We start from the raw sequence: 19,564 nt of genomic DNA, 5'->3' as shown, positions 1-19,564 counted from the left end.
CATCTTAGAAAAAATAGCAAATGTAGAACAAATGTTTAAAAAAATTTTTTTTTATTCAAGTTCACATATACTAGTCAAAGTTATACTAGCTTTGTATCTTTATTGCGACCTCTATTTATTCATCATCTATATTTTACATCACCTAGGGTATCCTTCAATTTGTGACTCTTTAATGTGGAGGTCAAGTGACACAAAAAAATATTTTTGTCAATAGTTTTATTTAGTTTCTTACATTAAAATTAGTTTTTTGTTTACTTTCAAGTAAATCGTTTGTTTTAATCTTATAGAAAAGTACCTGAAGTATTTACCATTGAGTTTATTTGGCTGTGAAACAAATTAAACTAAATGCAATTTATCTTTATAAGAATATTTGTTTTAGCATACAACCGTTTTGACATACAAAGCAAATACATGTATCGAAACAAATAAACCTGGTGTGTCGAGGTTGGACTGTCTTGCTACGTCGTATAGTCATGCTTGCAACACTTGTCATTGTTAACATGAAATAAGTTTAAACTGAGAATATTTTTTTATAAAGAAAAAAAAGCAATGAATTACGTCCTCAACTTATTATTACACCGAGTAATGAAACGGCATACGAATGCTGAAGTTAATGCCAAACTAAAAGCTTGTTGAGCTGCCATTGGTGCCGAGTTATCCTCTCAAGTCAGTTGAGGTGGATGAAACATATCATTATGTGAACTTTTTCTAAACACTATATGTCTCTTTTTCTATAGTTTTATTATTATGTATTTCCTTTGTTATTAGTTAATATACAAAATACTTTACATATACTTATATAGGGCCTACATATAAATCTATTTACAACATTATTTTATATCATATACCATTATTCCATTTCTATTACTTTATATACAACTTTACATTTCCCATATGCTTTCCATTCACAACATTCCTAACATTTTTCTATACTTACACTTCTAAAATAGAACTTTTTCACTTTTATATATCTATTTATATTACACTACCAAATAAAACTGTAATATCAACAATTAACCAGTTACTCATATACCTGGTTTCAACCCAACTTTACCTCCAAAATAAATTGTTCGTTGCACCTTTTTGGAGTCATGCTCTCTCAAATGTATTTTATATCATCTCGAACAACTCTCATTTACACTATACTCTGTCAATTCCTGCTGACAACTACCTTTTCAACAACCAGCAGTACCCTTTCTTTTTTCCATTATCACTATGGTCGTGGGCTGTATGACAGGGGAATTTCTAGCATGTCTACTCTAAATACTGCTTCACTACAGGGAACCCATTGCATTGATATGTAAAGTTCCACTTGTATCAACCAATCAAGAATAAATAAAACTAGAAACTCCACTGTCATACAGCCCACGACCAAAGTGATGTGGGAAAAAAGAAAGGGTACTGATGGTTGAAAAATGCAATATTAGCAGTCAAATGGCACTGCAGTGCAATAGGATAACTGCAATGGTAGCTGCAATGCACTGGGTGTGGGCGTTATTATATACAACAAATAGCAATAATGAAAGGAAAAGATTATATGTTTATATCTCTCCCCTGCAATAGGAGAAATGCAATATTGGCCAATATTAGAAGTAAAATGCACTGATATTATTAGAATAACCAATATTATTAATATAGTAATAATATGCACCATTGACCAATGCACAATTTTATTTACATTTTAAAACGTCATAGCTAACAATATCAAGGAGTTGTGATATTTATATAGATTTTTAGAAAATCTGTACTACGTAGTCATTGTTCTGTAGTCATCCAAACTTATAATTAAATATAGTAATAATCTAATAAGAATCGTTAGAAAAAAATACCATCGTCATTTCCTTTACTTACACTGCGTTGGACATCAATTAGAATACCAAAGTACTCAAAAGTGTCTAAAATGTCAGTTACTTTGAAATCGGCAAAAATAAAACGATTTCAGTACTCCTACGTTAATTACAGAAAGCTTCAGCAATTCGACAATGCTATAGACTGGTGAAATGTGCACGTTATTTTTTCGTGAAATGCGCACAACTTAATCGTTCTATTCTCTGTCGCTCGGCGTTTCAATTTCCGATCTTAACTTTGATAAAAGTAAGGCTTAGCAAGTTTTAATAACGATTTTCGGCCAAATAAATCTGTCTATTTGTGTTTAATCCGTTCAGATGGGTAAGTTTTAAGATACTGTCGACACTTTTCAAAGACTTGGTAATATATTTGAATAGGTTTATATGTGTTTTGTATCGTTATTATACTTAAACGACTCTACAAAACGATGGTTAAATTTGTTGATGAGATTTCGAAACGAGGGTTTGCGGCGTTGTTGACGAATAATTTTTGTAAGTTCTGTGCACATGCATTTATCATAAAAACTCAAAATTCGCTCCGCTCATTTGGTCGTGGGATAATTAATGATTGTTGTAAACAAAGAGAAAAAGTTTGCTACCAGTACATGTAAATATTTTTCCAACCTAGCTCCCGCCCACTCACTTATCTAACCCAGTTTCCTCAAACAAATCATTAAGTTATTTGCCATAACATTCAGTTTCTATTGAACAGTTAATGTTAATTTATATACTGTAGCAATATATATATGTAGTAGCAATAGATGAAAAAGTTGTTTAAAGCACAGAAATTACATAATTTTTTTATTATATATTTCAATACATCAGAGTTTTGGCTTTCGAATGAGCTATTGTTTGCCATGGTGAGACAGACATTGGTTGGTGTTTATAGGATTTCCCCAGAGCTCTACTGCGAAAAAGTTTACTGGCATAGTCTCGAAAATTGTGACGTTACAATTCTTATATTCGTTGTTGTGTGCTCTTACCGCTTATTTATCAACTACGATAATGACGCTAGTGGCAGGCGAAGGTAGGGCAACTCCAGATAATGAATGAAGATGACAAAGGAATCAGTGTCATTAGTTCTCCATGTGCATATTATTTCTATAAGTACCTCAGACTCCACGAACCATACTATATTTTCCCGATGATATTATGCACTAGCTCTTTATTTTTAATGTGATGTTGAGGGTGACGACTAAGACTAATTAATTTCAAGCATTGCGAGATCGCGCGAAAGTGCGATTGACATTTAGTCCTGGGGCCACGCAACCGCAGGTCATAATTTAATCGATGTGATTTCATTACCTTTATCAACGACAGTACATTTATTGAAGCATAATTACCTAATTAACCCAGAACATGTGTTTGTATTGGTCGGGGTTAGCACGATCGCGCGGGCATTGTTGATTATCTAGAATCTTAGTTTATTATTAGCGCTCTCCGGGTTTAACAGCACCGATTGTCACAGAAAAATGCAGCCTCAATGGCAGCGAAAGGGATTGACGACCCAAGGCTAAATGAGAATTAGGACGTCACAGTTTGAGTACCTGAACCAAGTGTTTTTTTTTGCAGGACATACTTTTGACACCCCGTTTTTCATAGTTCTATTATTCTTTGTGTATTGAATACAGGCTCATTCGAAAGCCAAGACTCTGATGTATTGAAATATATAATAAAAAAATTATGTAATTTATGTGCTTCAAGTGATTACAAGATTTCTGTATGTTTTCAATGGAATAAGTACACATAGATTATAATGTTGTAGGAATCACCTAAATACCCCTCAATAACGACTCATTTGTGTTTTATTTATGGATGCGTAAATATAAAATTTTAGTGTATATGCACCTCTACTATAGGTTGATCATGACATTAAGTAGCCTATAAATTTGCTCAAACTACTGAAGTTTTTTTCGGGCTTGAAAATTTTTCAAGTAGAGATCTGGCAGAAATAATATAAAAATCTGGCAGTAATAGTTTGAAAAAATTAAGCTAATTTCAAATTAATAGGTAGGAAAGAATTTCTGAACATAAATTAGTCTTTTGTTTTTACTTGTGTAATTCTGGTTCAAGTTACTGAGAATTTTTTTAGTTGTAAAACATTCAATTTGATGCTCAATTAAGGTTCTACTTGATGTTTTTTTTGTATTAGTGTGCTACATTAAAATCACACGTCATAATTAACTTTGCGTCTTACTCACAGATACTAAACTTAAATTAGTTATGAAACCAAACTTGGAAAAATAATATCTACTTGTAGAACAACCTTCATTTTCCAGCTATTGAAATGATTACTATTTGAATAAGCACAGCCACTATCATTTATGACAATGCCTTTCTTGTAATTAAGGTATCTCAATATTATATGTGTGTCAAACTACGGATATAAATAAGTTCTACAGCTTGTAGTTTAGAGATTTAACTCTCAACGACAACTGGTTCAAAGAAAATGCTAGCACGCCATGTTGTAGTTGTCTTCTCATGATGATGATTTGACCTCTGAATCAAATGCTTCTCTTCAAATTACTCAATATTTTAATCAACTCTGTCAATGATGTAGGCGAGTTGACTTGAAGTAAAGCTAACTGGTTCCAAACTTGTGAATTCTACTTCCAACTTTACTACGTAGATTTAAAAGTCAAGTCATACTATTAAATTAAGTTAGGATATATCTCGTGGTCTGTTTATTGCATGTACAAGTTTGTTTAGATGAATTTGCTTTTTGCTTGGCAATGATTGATCGTTTTATTTTTCAATGGCTACCAAGATAAACTCGATTCCATGTTCTCTTTTCTTTAAATAATTAACTAATACTACTCATCACATTGACTAAAATTCACATCAATATAAAAAAAAATCTGTACATTTTTATCGTTTGTCAAATATTTTATTATGCTGCCATCCATATACACACTTGTATAATACTAAACACAGGATCTCATCTATCTCTTTCTCAATATCTACTCATTTTACATAAACCAAATTTTTATTTATTATAATTGGCTATGATTTTTCAAATCAGTTTTTTAATGTAATTTGTATGTACTCGACCAAACAACACCAACTAATAAATTTCAATTATATATCAACACACATTTGTGCTAGCTGGAGTTGGTTATGTGTTAGATATGGATATTTAACGATTTTGGTGCTATCATTGCACCTCAGCTCTTTCCGTATGCTGGTGTGAGTCAGTCTGGACCAATCAATCTAGGGGGAGATAACTCTATGGTCTGGACCAATCAATCTAGGGGGAGATAACTCTATGGTCTGGACCAATCAATCTAGGGGGAGATAACTCTATGGTCTAGACCAATCAATTTAGGGGGAGATAACTCTATGGTCTGGACCAATCAATCTAGCCATAATTTCTTAAGTGTTATGCCCATTAAATCATATCATTTATAATTCTTCTGTTTGCACTATTTATGTATGGTATTGCTTTCTGTAGGCCTGGAGCTTGTTGAACGGTATTGAATACCTACTTTTACGGTCTCCAGTGAGATGGCCTTCTACATATTTTTGTGATTTATTTCCAGTTTTTATTGTCATTAGTTTGGCGTGTTTTTAAGCATATGTATATGAATAAAAATATATGTAGATATATTCTAAGCAATGTAATGTACAGGACATGAAATATTTCAGGCATCTGTTTAAAAAAACTACACACTGTTTCGATACAACCAACAGTAAAATGGCAACAGCTGGAAGATATGTAATTACCTCCGTCATCTTTAAAGAGAATTTCATGTAAATCTTTTGCTGCTTGAAACGAGTGAGTTTTTTTGCTAAGCAATAAATAACGATGTAGCAGATAACATCCATATTATCAATCTCATGAGCTCACATACAAAACTTTTCAGGAAGTAAAATCTTCGGAAGACATAGTCAAAGTAAATAGGGCAATACAATAATAATAATAACAGCTTGATGAAATGCACTACTATATATAATTTTTGTTACATGTATGGTAATTCTGATCATGACAAATTTATATAGACAGGTTGATCTGTTAAAAATGCATTTATCAGGCAACATGACTATTAGAATTCCGTGGTAAAAAGGGATTAGCTAAAGTAAAGCTTTTTACTTTAGCTAATACCTTCCTTCTGAATATAAACATTTGTAGCAGCATTGTCTGCCTAAGTTCTATATCAATATACATGTATTTTAAGGTAGTTCTATTTTCTTGAAACTTGCATGTTGTACCTGGCGCTTCCTATTAAATTACTCTGATATGTCTCAACTAGTGTATTTTGAACACTGTTTTTTTAGTTGATTAGTAGTATTGTATAAGATTGAAGTGTCACTAGTAACAATGTTTGACATGTTTTGATGTGTAAAATCTCTTCTTGAGGAGTCTATCCAGTCAAGCTAATTAGCAGCACACCTAACCTTTGAACTCAATCAGTTTTTCAAGATACTTATCTGTTTATACTATTTTGACAGTCGAGGCTTTTTTTGTATACACATAGTTGATTTTTAATTCCTTCTTTACCCATTATTATTAACAGGTGGTATTTTGTTTGTACATACTGTCAATCTATGCTAGCATTTGCAAATGCTAGAATATTATGTGGCAGCTGCCTGCCAGAAAATATAAAGATGATTATTAACTGATAGGCGGTTATCAATTTCTAATTCATTTGCTTCAGTCCGCTATGACCTTTCTGTCATAGGCTCCTTGACAGAGGTAATTATTCACCAATAAGTCATTTGGGGCATCTCTGTCTAGTAATCAGAGCCCTGAGCATAAATAGTTTCTTTGATGTTGTGATTTATAAACAGAATCTTGGTGGATGTAATTAACAGCATGATATTCTCACTACAGTACCTGTTGGTATCAATTCCCACTACAGTACCTGTTGGTATCAATTCTCACTACTGTACCTGTTGATATCAATTCCCACTACAGTACCTGTTGGTATTAATTCCCACTACAGTACCTGTTGGTATCAATTCTCACTACTGTACCTGTTGATATCAATTCCCACTACAGTACCTGTTGGTATCAATTCTCACTACTGTACCTGTTGATATCAATTCCCACTACAGTACCTGTTGGTATTAATTCCCACTACAGTACCTGTTGGTATCAATTCTCACTACTGTACCTGTTGATATCAATTCCCACTACAGTACCTGTTGGTATTAATTCCCACTACAGTACCTGTTGGTATCAATTCTCACTCCAGTACCTGTTGATATCAATTCCCACTGTAGTACCTGTTGATATTAATTCCCACTACAGTACCTGTTGATATTAATTCCCACTACAGTACCTGTTGGTATCAATTCCCACTATAGTACCTGTTGATATCGATTCCCACTACAGTACCTGTTGATATTAATTCCCACTACAGTACCTGTTGGTATCAATTCTCACTCCAGTACCTGTTGATATCAATTCCCACTGTAGTACCTGTTGATAATAATTCCCACTACAGTACCTGTTGATATTAATTCCCACTACAGTACCTGTTGGTATCAATTCCCACTATAGTACCTGTTGATATCGATTCCCACTACAGTACCTGTTGATATTAATTCCCACTACAGTACCTGTTGGTATCAATTCCCACAACAGTACCTGTTGGTATCAATTCCCACTACAGTACCTGTTGATATCAATTCCCACTACAGTACCTGTTGGTATCAATTCCCACTATAGTACCTGTTGATATCATTTCCCACTACAGTACCTGTTGATATCAATTCCCACTACAGCTGTATCTGTTGATATCATTTCCCACTACAGTACCTGTTGATATCAATTCCCACTACAGTACCTGTTGATATTAATTACCACTACAGTACCTGTTGATATTAATTCCCACTACAGTACCTGTTGATATTAATTCCCACTACAGTACCTGTTGGTATCAATTCCCACTCCAGTACCTGGTGATATCAATTCCCACTCCAGTACCTGTTGATATCAATTCCCACTACAGTACCTGTTGATATCAATTCCCACTCCAGTACCTGTTGATATCAATTCCCACTACAGTACCTGTTGATATCAATTCCCACTCCAGTACCTGTTGGTATCAAATTTTCTTTGTATTGATTTAGCTAATATATGTAAGTGTATGTTTGCAATAAATCTGCCTGTACTAAGAGCCTTAGTACTGGATTTCATACATTTGACAACATGCATTATTGTAAATAATGCTAAAATGATTTCAATTTTAAAATCATGAATGTTATGAAGCTGAAATAGCAAGTGTTGCCTTTATGTTGTGAATTTGTTTTGTTTGTCATCTCCAATGTAATTTTATGTAAGCTGCCGCCAATGTTTACGTCCAGCTGTTATCATATTATAAACATTATATCATTATAACATCATATCATTGACATACCAATCAGAGGCGCTCATATCTTCCTATAGCTACTAATACTGTGGTTACATGTTTTGCTTGAGTCCAATTGGCATTAGTCACGTCACTCATCTTCCCATGTGAGAAGAATTTTGGCAATTTATGGACATATGGAGTATGCAAGAACAGATGAACTACTCCATGTGTGAGAGAATGGTGGCACGAGTCATTGCTCTTTAGTGTATAAGGTAATTTTGTTGACCACCGCTTGCCATTTTTAGTGTGTAATCACAATTGAAAGACTCTAATCCCGGCAGCCAGTGGAAAGAAATAGTAAAAACAATGATGCTATGTTATTATAATAAAAAAACAGCTAAGAGCGTATGCACCTGCAGGGCCTAATCTTTTTATTAAAAGACTAGCTCCTGTCATTCATACTGCCTGCTTAAAATGCAATTGTGGCCAATGTCACGTATGATTTGCCTAATTGGTAGCATGGCTTGGCTCTGTTAGTTTGGTGTAGCCAAGCGTTCCTCAGAACAATGACATACTACTAGCCCTTGTCTTTTGTAAACATCATGTGCAAGGTCTGAAAGGTTTTGAGTGTAGTGTGTGTTTGCCTTAAACTGCTGCCACGAAAGTTTGATTTTGCCTATTACATGGCTACAAAATTATTACCTGCGTACACATTTTCTGTCATAATTCTTTTAGACTTATCATGCGAGAAAATGTTTAAAGCATAATTTGAAGCTATTTTCAACATTTTGATAAAATATTGCTAACCTATGTATTATTTCATTATTCTATGTTCTGTTGCGGAATGCAAAAGATATTCAAAATATTTTGCAGCTTCAAACCTCTATATGATAGTACTACACTTGAAGTTTATGATTTAATTTGGAGGGTAGATAATTCCATATATAAATAGATGTCTGCAGACGATGTTTTTTGAACAGAAAATAATATCTGTAAAAACAATATTAAACTAGTGATTGAATAAAATGTTTTATACATTTAGATAGGTTTGGCTACGCAGATGATGACTTTATGGGTCATGCAGCTAGCAACTTATTTCATAATGGGTTTAAATTGTTCTAACTGACATATAATATCATATTAATGTAAATATCCCTTCAAAGACTCCAAGCAATACAATATGTGTAGTCACACAGAGCCCTTTCATGGCTGTTGCTTAGGATTTTCCAGGTGTTCATCTAATTTAAAATTGTAGGAAAAAACTAGACACGGGACAACAGTACATCTCTCATGATGATTGTTGTTGGCAGCAAATGTGGTGCACTCCTGTCTGCAGTGGCCTCAATCTAGATCTATTGATAGCAAAACATTGAACGTGAAAAATTTTGTCTGACCTACATATGTGGTCTAGTTCTAGACAATAGCTTGACTGCAAGCTCCCTATAGCCACCAGTGGAAGAACTTCTTGTCTTCAGTTTATGCAAATACTTTACCATGTCTCTCATCGCATAGCAACAGAGCAAAGTCGACCAGTGATGTTACAACAGACTTGCAGATTTCCCTGTTCAGATGTCAGTTAGTGTAAATGTTAAAGGTTGGCTTGCAACAAAATTCACATTACAGTTATTTGGTATCATAAGATTCACCATGTCTTACTCTGTTGTGTTGTAGGTGCAAAATATATGGGAATGTGATTACAAGCTCTTAAAAGCTAAAAAACGAACAGTTAATCGCAGCCACACGAGACCGCCGTAGTTTGGATTCGCTTTCCAAAATGGGACGTAGTTGTTACAGGATGGATTCTGTTTACACTTTCATGCAATCTCATTCGTCGAAATATTTTCACAAATATGTGTACTTCACGCATTCAATAAAATCATGTCTATTGTTCTTACGCGTCTGTTTTATCGTCATTGTAATGCTGTCACTTTTATCACTGATATCTTTTAACTTACCGTAAAAAATCGTTAAACTTTTTAACCTTAGCTCGAAGGAGTACATATCATGGTCTGATAATCATGACGAGCCTGTCGGTTACCTGTGATAATCGAAAAGTGCCGCAAAGATTATTTTCGAAGTATTGGGTCACATGATCAGATTACGACTTGACGATTAGTCCAAGCCGAAACAAAACTGTAAAGTAGTGAGCATCTATATTTGATACGGGGTCTTCGGTAAAACCCGAAGTGTTTGTCATAAACTAGTGCTACGATAAGTTTATATTGAGCTTTTTATTGGACTTTCAATTCACGTGAGAACATACGTGACAAGACGATAACCAAACTGTAATGAATATGTCAGATAAATAAAGAGATTCCAATCTTCGGCGGCTTTTCGTTTTTGAGCTTTTAAGAGCTTGTAATCACATTTCCACATATTTGGCACCTACAACACAACAGAGTAAGACATGGTGAATCTTTTGATACCAAATAACTGTAATGTGAATTTTGTTGCAAGTCAACCTTTAAGTACTATACATTTGTTTGTTCAACACCGAGTTCATGAAGAGATTTCTCTCTGTATCTGCAGTATTATCTTGACAGTTGGTTGCTATAGGAATGCATGCATGTATCATCGTATTTTCAATGAGCCGTCTGGCGTCAACATGCATATTACTAATATGTTGCCTTTTAAAGCTACCATTCTGTAGCCTGTATGGTGCGTGTATGGCCATTTAGCTTATGGCAGGCAGCTGCGAATTGACACGTGTATCACTGAATTATCAACAGTATTCTTCACACTGACAACTTGTCATCAACTGAGTAGTATAGTTTAGGCATATAACAATCTTGATGTTAGACTTGAAGAAGTGACAGCTTCGTTCACTCTAATTGATCATTGATTATTAGTATATAATAGGTTAACCATTACCTTCCTGAGCCATTTAGCCTGACAATAAAGTCTAAGCAGATTTATTTACAGTTCTCCGTAACATGACTCTGTAGTATGGCTCTTGTCGCTAATCAATAAACCATTCCTTCACTATCAATACTCGTGTTATTTATAAACAATGCCCCCTTGTACAATACCCAGTGTAAAATTCTGCTACTGTTTGTATTGACTATTGATCAACCACTAAACTATCAACCCACCCGTGTCTATCCTAATTCGAGTCGTGTTCTGAGGCTATGTTGTGTTATTCGTAACACTGAGTTCACTCAAGTAACAATCCGGCATTGGCTCCCTATCAAGCTTGACAATAACATTTATTATTCACGCTTGATAGAGCAGTAGGCTTCTGCCAGCCAGGAATCGTATTGCCCTCACCATTGTTTAGTTCGGTATCCGCGTGTAAGGGAGTCCGAGTTGAGTCACGAGCTCATCTGCTTCTGGTGAGGTACGGATCTATCTACTTTGGTGGTGGGTGTTCAAAGCTTCCCTTTTATTTGTTCGGACCTTGTGCCTGTCTCTCTATTGTCACATTGTGTGATGAGGCTTTTCACGTAGTCTGTTGTTTAGAATTTTTACTATCTTTTAAATTTTTAGCCATTGCTGACAATTTCAATGCAGTTATGTTGATACATGACATTTAATTCATTCACATAATTCCATTTTAAAGATTTATAACAATATCAAGTTATCCTATGTTGCTAAAATCTTTTGTCACCGGTTTGGTCATTGAATAGTAACATCATTGGTCTCTTAGCGGCTATAATTTATCATATCTGCGTGTGTGCAACTCTGAGATTGCTTTTCTGTCTTGCGTATTTTTTCAACTCGCTAAAGCTTCTTGACACATAACAACAGACTTAGCAGTTCCATAGTTTCTTACTATGAAGTCACCAGTTAGAAGCTGTTGATATGTTAAATAGGGTGCTAGTAAAATGTGTTGATAGGAAAATGGGTCAAAGGTGTGAGAATATGCGCTTGGTGTTAGGCACAGAAATAGTTGATTTGTTTGACTGTCCTACAAATGTCCCTTCGGTATGACTTCAAGCTGTTGCGATGTTCGGAACCATGTGAACGTTTTCAGTATGGATATTGCATAAAAATGGCACACAAAATCGCTAATGATAACTAACTTGTGTTCCACTAAGTTTTAACAATTTCAACTCGTATATAAATATCTATTGGAGGCGCTGTTATGCTGGTATGACCTAATGAGCTTTGAATACCTAACACCGCTCTATGTTCTTCAACAGAGGTTAGTACCAACCTATAAATTGGTATAATCAACCAGAATAAAACTGGCCAAGAGGGCCCTGTGGAATCCCACATGTTGTATTGCTTACAGCCTTGGCAGGGATATTTACATCAATGGGATTTGATCAGTCTGCTAAAACAATTTAAACCCAGAGTAAAATAAGCTGCTAACTGTGTGACCCATAAACTCACCATCCTTGTATCCTAGCCTATCTGATTGGATAAAATCTTTTGTTCAATCATCTATTTTGGATCCTCAAACACATTGAGTCTGAGCTAGTTGACGGTCTTGGTGAGAGTGAGCTGTAACTGCTTAGTGCTATGTCGAAGTGTTGGAGGATTTATAATAGATGATTCAACATAAAAGTTCAGCACTGAGACCCTCAACTAGCTCAGATGCTGCCGAGGCTGAGCTAGTTGAGGGTCTCAGCGCTGAACTTTTATGTTTCCACCTGTGGCAGCGAGTTAGAACATGAAAGTTCAGGATTGCTTATAAATTGGTAGACTCATCAAAAGCTAGTAAAAGTCATAAAACGCTTATTATGGGAAGGCAGATGATGCTGCAGTAGATGAGCGATATTGTCATGTGATGGCAGATAACAGCTGCCACGATTGGTGTGTCATACATACAGATGCTTGTTGAGCCAGCAAAGAAAGCTCAGACAGAGTGAAATGCCTGCTTCAACTGGTAGCAGCTATCTATGCTGGCTTCTAGATTGAAGTTAGGGATTTTTTTAGCATGCTTGGCATTTTTCTCTTTCTGGGTGTTGGCACCGAAGCAGTTCGCTTGTAGTCTTTGTTACAATATAGGGTAGTGAGGAATGTCAGTGTTTACCGCTTTGCTCTCTAATTGAGGTGTTTCGCAGTCGCCTTATTATCCTTCCCTTTTGTTACAGATCTCAATGTTGACACTGTTCTCAATAACCATATAGAAGTTATGTAGGCCTTCAGCATGCCATGCTGCGCATTTGATGACATGATTAAATTTCAGAACAATACACCCCTTGACGGCCGCTCTTGTAATAATGCTTCTAAATACCATAGGCTACCGGTATGACAACACGCGACTCCCATGAGGCCCATAGACATAGGAATCTTATCAAAGGGATTGGGGCAAGTGAAACAAGCTAGAGGGGAGAGAGGGAACTACATGTAGATAAGAGAGTTAACAGGAAAGGCAGCCTAATCAGTCTTGTATTTGTTATAGTGTTATAAGGCGAGCCGGAGTGTGAACAGCTCACTTCTACGAGATAACTCGAAGCCTGCGCAAGCTAGAGAGGATACAAAAAGTAAGTCTTTACGCACTGCGTTGTGGCATCATTTGGTGTCGCTGACGCATATCCTCTAGCCACTTGTAGAGGCTAGTTATTCATAACCTTTACCCATGGATGTATTAAAGCCTGCAGCGATGCATGCTGTACCCTGCAGCGATGCATGCTGTACCCTGCAGCGCATTTGAATTTATTTATGACAGATTGCCTCAGCGGCCTTTCAGCGTGTGTATGTCATGATATTTCCCGTCGGTCTTTCAGCGTGTGTATGTCATGATATTTCCCGTCGCATTTCACTTGAAGGTGTTTCTCAGCACTAGCCAGACGAAAAGCGTCTGTTGAAATGTGACTATCTATACGAAATGTGATCATCTATACTATAAACAGATAGATGATTCTGTTCAAGTTGAAGTCTTAGTAGCCTGAACTTGACAGCATTGCTTTGCAAGATACAAAAACTATTTCATTATTCCTAGATTCGGATGACTTCCCAGACATTAATTCATCCATATTTTGTGTTTCGGAAGCATGCAAATTCATACAATTACAACATAACAACTATGTAGAGCGATTATGTAATTTAGTAAAAGTTCCTTCAGTTGAGGAGTACAAGAAAGGGACCTTAGTACTCCTCCCATTTCTGCCTCATATGTTAGTTTTAACACCATTGTGCCTATTACAGCTCTCTCATTAGCTCCATTCAGAAGATGAATAAGAATAGAACAAGGAAAGGTAGACCTTCTCAATGTGCTTGATACCGCTTGATATAAACCTAACTGCCCTTTGTCACTCTTCCTAGCGAGCAATCAGATCTTTCTGCGTTATGTTGTTAGCTTGAGTCTTTCTCTTTCATCGCCTGTTTCACCTTTTCACCCGGCGTATGGTACCTACATCGATACACTCTGTGTTGCTCGATATCTTCGTCTCGCTTTCATAGTAACGATTATTTTGGTTAAAATACGTATTTGTTTCTTCCATAGTGTAATGGTAATGGAATGTAATTGTTGTGTGTACTATCAGAGTGCCGTGATTTACTGCGCACCCAGTGAAATCAGGCCGTTATAACCACCCTTGAACTCGCCTATCTCCCATAAGTGTTTATCAGGCAAGAGAAGCATACATATTCTACATATTCGAATGTCACTTCCCTAGTTGATTGCCTAACTGATTATTGCATTATTTGATTTGCTTCCTCTGCGTGTGATCCTATGATTTGCATAGTGTGTACTTTGTATAACATGATCCCTTGGTCGGCCCTTTCTTGATTGAACACCGGTAGTAATGTTGATCAACTTTTCACATTCTATGCCCTTGTATTCCTGGGCTGGTTATGTATCGCATTCTATATGTTCTATGGTGTGGGTGACAGTGAATAGCAAGTGTCACCGTTGACAGCAGATGCAGGCAGGAGACATTAGATAGCAATGCACTAGCGGGCTGTATTGGCTGTCAATTCTGTTATCACGTTACATTTAGACTATATAGATGTTGGCACAGATTTGTTCATCTTGAGTCACCCTCAGCTAAAATGTTGGAATATCTGATGTTGTATTACATTGCTTCCTCTCCACTCTAGTACCTGCGTGTCTACCTGCCGTACCTCTGCCTCTATCATTCTCATCTCACTTAGTATCACTCATCGTCTGCTTTTTGTCTCTAAGTCTGCTCATTACGTTATATGCAACCACCTCTGAAGGTTGTCAGCAGACTTTGACACAGACTGGCAGCAGTGACATCATTCCTTTGAATGCTATTTCCCCTCTAGCAAACATGGCTGTAGAATGTAACTACCGTTTACTATAAAGTCTTGAGAGTTTATCATGCATTAGCGGAAAAAACTCAGTTTTTGCGAAGCAAAAGTTTTATCTGACACCTGATCATATGCTTCATAGAAATATTATTTGCATGACAGTCATGCCAGAGGTTGTGAAATATCATTCCTGTAGTTCCTCCTTCCCAGTCATCATCGTCTTTCATTCTTTTCAACTTATTTTTCCTTAAACAGACAGCTTATGGCGGGTAGCTGCAGTTAGAGGCATTATGTCGCGGTGTAAAGCTGCTAATATTTTAGCCGTATGTTAGCGATGCTGCATTACAAAGATCTACTGTTTGGGAACAGGAAATGTATTCTGACACAAACAAAAAGCATTTCTCAAACAAATGCTACATTTGAACCAGAATCAACTTGTAGTCGAAATAAGCGATGCTTTGTCTAATCAGTCTCAAATTGTATGTGAGCCGACGTTAGAAGTATGACTTTGCTTACATCCGATAGTGAGCATTCAGCTCTCATTATCTGCTGTCTTTAGCGCCATGTCCTGTGTCATAGCTCATAGCAATTGCTCCAAAAACTTAATCAATAAATACCTTTCTCACACAAGGTTGGCTAGTTTTTAATTTTAGTGTTAAAATGGGTAGAGGTGGAGAATGACATCAACACTCACTACAAGTACAAAATGAAGTAGGTAGTCGGTAGTAGAGATTGCCCCCAAGAATCAAATTCAGTAACAATATGGCTCTCTCTGTTGATTTTAATTTTCATACTGAAATCTTCAGTTACTGAAAATCTGCTTTCTATTATCATGTCTTGGTTTCGTTAACCATAAAAAAACGAACTATGACAGCAACCAACCACGAATTGTTTTAAAGGAGGCGTGACAAACAGAATATAAAAAGTAGATACTTCTAAAGGTTTTAAAATTTATGTCATAACTAAATTTGTATTTGGCACCCTTGACCTTCTTTTTGCATGATGACGTTTTTACAACACATTTTGTCAGGCACCTGCACTGGAGGTCATATAAGTGTATATAGTGAGCATTGAAACATTGGGCATATTAGTAATGCAGCAAAATGTGGAGAATTCTATGCTCTTAGCTTGTATAACATTTAACTTGCCTAACAAATTTAAATTAAATATCAATAAATTTTGCTAAAAACTGAAACATTGCAATAATGAAATACATAAATCAAGCACTATGATTTGTAAAATATGTCAAGTGACGCTATGTGTTATTTTGAACTTTTGTTATATTTTACCCGGTTTCTGTATCAACCAGCTTACAATAAAAGTGAAAAGTGCTTTTCCTTCACTTTTATTGTTTATAAGATCACGTCACTCCAATTAATAATGTTGCTGAATTCAGAGTTTGAGAACTCATAGTTGTGCATCGGTACAATATTGTTGTTGAAAAGAGCAATAGATTCCTTCTTCAAAATGGTAGTTGTTGTTGGGAATTCATCAAGTCTAACATTTTCTGCAAATACATAAAACCATAAACTTACTAAGAACAACTGGATAAAGAGAAATATAGTTAGTTTTAATTGCGTAGCCATGTCAACCAATATTCTGCGGGTTTAAGTGATTTTCTATAGTACCTAACGGATTGCTTCGATGAAATCTTCTTATGGCTTACGTGTAACTAAAGTGTTTACTCTTGTTCAAAGATTGAAGCAGCTCTAGTCGCTTGTAGTAACAAAGATCTCATGAACTTTGTAGAATTATATATACAAATTTCAAGGATAAAGGAATTTTATTGCTTAATGTATTTTAAAGTAAAACTCTTTGATATGCAGGATTAAATTTATGAAACCAACATCTTTTATTTGATACTTAGAAAAGATGGTTTTATTCCATCCTGAATTGATCAGTCTTGGGATCTTGAAGTTTTTTTAGGTCGGTTCTTGTAAGAAAATTTGAAAACTAAACACAAGCAGTTTGCATTTCAACCGATTTTTGACAACTTTATGTTGAGCTGATAATCATGTCTGCTCTTGTTGATTGGCTGATAAACCTGTTGGTAAAATCTAATTGACCATGTACTAGTGTTCATGCAGTTGCTTGTTGAGGGTATTTTCCTGTTCGATACTTTGCTTCGTAAACAAAGTTTTTTTTACAAAAGTGACAAATAGAAAAAACTGGGTCAACAATATTAGTAAGTCATATGCTTAATAATTTAGAGAGACTATATTTGTTAACTTATAAGTCGCTATTAACCATTGTACACTAGTGATAGAATTCAATATATGATGAGAAATGACAATAAAACGTTAATACAACTAATATTTTTTAAATAAATTTTCCAAAAATGAACTGAAACTATGGAATAGCAAATATGAAATGTTATTGATCTGTGACTGCTTAAGAGTATTTCAAGCTGTCACAGAGATGGCAAGGGTTCTGGCGACTAGTGATCACAAACTCGCTCAGTCTAAATCTCTCCTTACTCTATTTGAACTCTATTACTCTACTCAACTAAAAATCATTCTAGAAATTGGCATAAAAGAAGAACCCAGTCAATTATCTTTGCTGGATTAAGATATACGCCAGGTGGTCACACGAATTAAAATAATTTGGTATAGGTTTGAGTGGTTACCTTCATACTTTTTCTGGTTCCTTTTAGAACTGTACTTTTGCTTTAGAGAGCCAGTCTTAATAGAATACACAACAGACTGCCAAATTCAAACTTTTCTTCTCCTAATATTGTTTCAAAAAATTATTTGGTTCTCACGATTGTCAGTTAAACATGTATGGTTTGCTTTATCTTACAGTAGTTTACTAGTAAGGTATACTAACTAACTTACTAGGGAGGAAGCAACATTTAATGACATGTTTAGGAATGCTATTAAATACTTTGGATGAGCGCTGTAAATTGAGGATTGGCCAATATTTTTTGCGTCAATATTAACTTCCTAGGTATGTCAGATGAAACCACATGTTATATGGATCACTCGCTCGGCGTGGTGCACACCCATTAATAATATCCCTTCCACCTAGCTATATATGTCGTGGTATTCCAATATCCAACCTTTATTTAACCCATTCTTGTTCTAGCCTTTTCTGTTGACTCTCTTTTAAGAATACACATGAAAATTATGTAAAACCTCTTTGAACTTTGTTTGAACAGTTTCCTCTTCTTGTTTGTAGTGTCATCCGAGCCGGGCAATGGCTTCAATTCGAGAGGTCTTGGTTTGAGGATACAGAAGAAACTTGCCAGTTCTATGTCAAGTAAATCTGTGGCGAAAGTGTTTATAGACGACCAGACAGGACAACTCCTCGATAATGTTTACCTGTTGGTTAAGGAGTACTCGGGGGATAAAAAAGAGGCAGAAAGAATCACCAAATACCTAATAAAAGTGACTATTAAGATTGCCATACTCATGAGGAACGACCAGTTCAACAACGAAGAGCTTGACCTCATTGTAGATTTTAAGAAAAAGTTCAAAACACTCGTCATGACTGTAACCTCATTCGTCGAGGTCGACTTCACGTTTGACAAACACTTCCTATCAAAATCCTTCGCAGAAAGTTCAAATATGATTCAGAGACTAATCGCTCGGCACTCCAAAGAAAAGACCAAGAACAAAGTACTCCACGTTTTCCAGCTACTGGGCAATACAGACTTTTTAGAGAAGGTATTCACACCTGACAGCAAATACTCACCTATTATGAGTAAGATAGCCAAACAGCTTGATGATCTCATGGAGTCCGGCGTAATCTAAGGCCATCCTTACATCAAAGGATCACGGCAATATATAGTTGTATGTCACATGACTTGCAAATTGACATGGCCGCCTGCTGCTCAACAAACTGCTTGAGGGCCATGATCATTTGAGTGATTGATCTTTTGTTTGAATTTTATACCACCTTTTGTTCATAGTAAGTATATATTCTACTGTCCATACATATATATTATAAATAATTTTATTTCTAGTATGGTGTGTTTCTGTGACATTTTTGTTACACATTTGATGCATCAGCAGGAGTACAAAGGTGCTTGTGTAAGGGCTAGATCTTTTTAACACAATCTATTTATTTGAGTATCACAAAATATTTATTCAATATTTTGTCTACAGTTTCATACGTACATGCATTTACCTACAAAATTTCTCATCTGCTTTGTGCAAATTTATGAAAGTTTCACAAAATATTACTTTATGTACAAAACAAAAATATACATACATACAGTCTGTACAAAAATAAGGTATCAAGACACTATCTGAAGCA

General features: G+C 35.6%; 1 protein-coding gene across 5 annotated transcripts; it reads left to right on the top strand.

Annotated features, from left to right (window-relative positions):
• Nucleotides 1-11,343: 11,343 nt before the first annotated feature.
• LOC137385894 (tumor necrosis factor alpha-induced protein 8-like protein) lies at nt 11,344-19,548 on the top strand. 5 transcript variants are annotated; one of them, XM_068072490.1, is made up of 4 exons: nt 11,344-11,503; nt 13,494-13,575; nt 14,240-14,289; nt 18,485-19,548. In XM_068072490.1, the coding sequence occupies exons 3-4, from the start codon at nt 14,265-14,267 to the stop codon at nt 19,057-19,059; spliced, it is 600 nt and encodes a 199-aa protein (XP_067928591.1). In that variant the 5' UTR covers nt 11,344-11,503; nt 13,494-13,575; nt 14,240-14,264; the 3' UTR covers nt 19,060-19,548. The 5 variants fall into 5 exon arrangements, with proteins under 5 accessions (XP_067928591.1, XP_067928592.1, XP_067928594.1 ...); XM_068072491.1 differs by having other exon boundaries at nt 11,346-11,480; XM_068072493.1 differs by lacking the exon at nt 14,240-14,289 and having other exon boundaries at nt 11,346-11,503; nt 18,485-19,534.
• The last annotated feature ends 16 nt before the right edge of the window (nt 19,549-19,564 follow it).

The sequence above is a fragment of the Watersipora subatra genome, chromosome 1, assembly GCF_963576615.1.
Source record: "Watersipora subatra chromosome 1, tzWatSuba1.1, whole genome shotgun sequence".
NCBI classification, from domain to species: Eukaryota; Metazoa; Bryozoa; class Gymnolaemata; order Cheilostomatida; family Watersiporidae; genus Watersipora; species Watersipora subatra.
The sequence above is the reverse complement of the archived record's forward strand: the minus strand, read 5'-3'. Positions and strand labels throughout refer to the sequence as shown.

What these genes read in the sequence shown, in the direction of transcription:
- LOC137385894 (XM_068072490.1), top strand. Translation starts at nt 14,265, where the DNA reads ATGAATAAGAATAGAACAAGGAAAG. An exon ending in TAAGAATAGAACAAGGAAAG is followed by an intron (nt 14,290 to 18,484) that starts GTAGACCTTCTC and finishes TCTTGTTTGTAG; the next exon opens with TGTCATCCGAGCCGGGCAAT.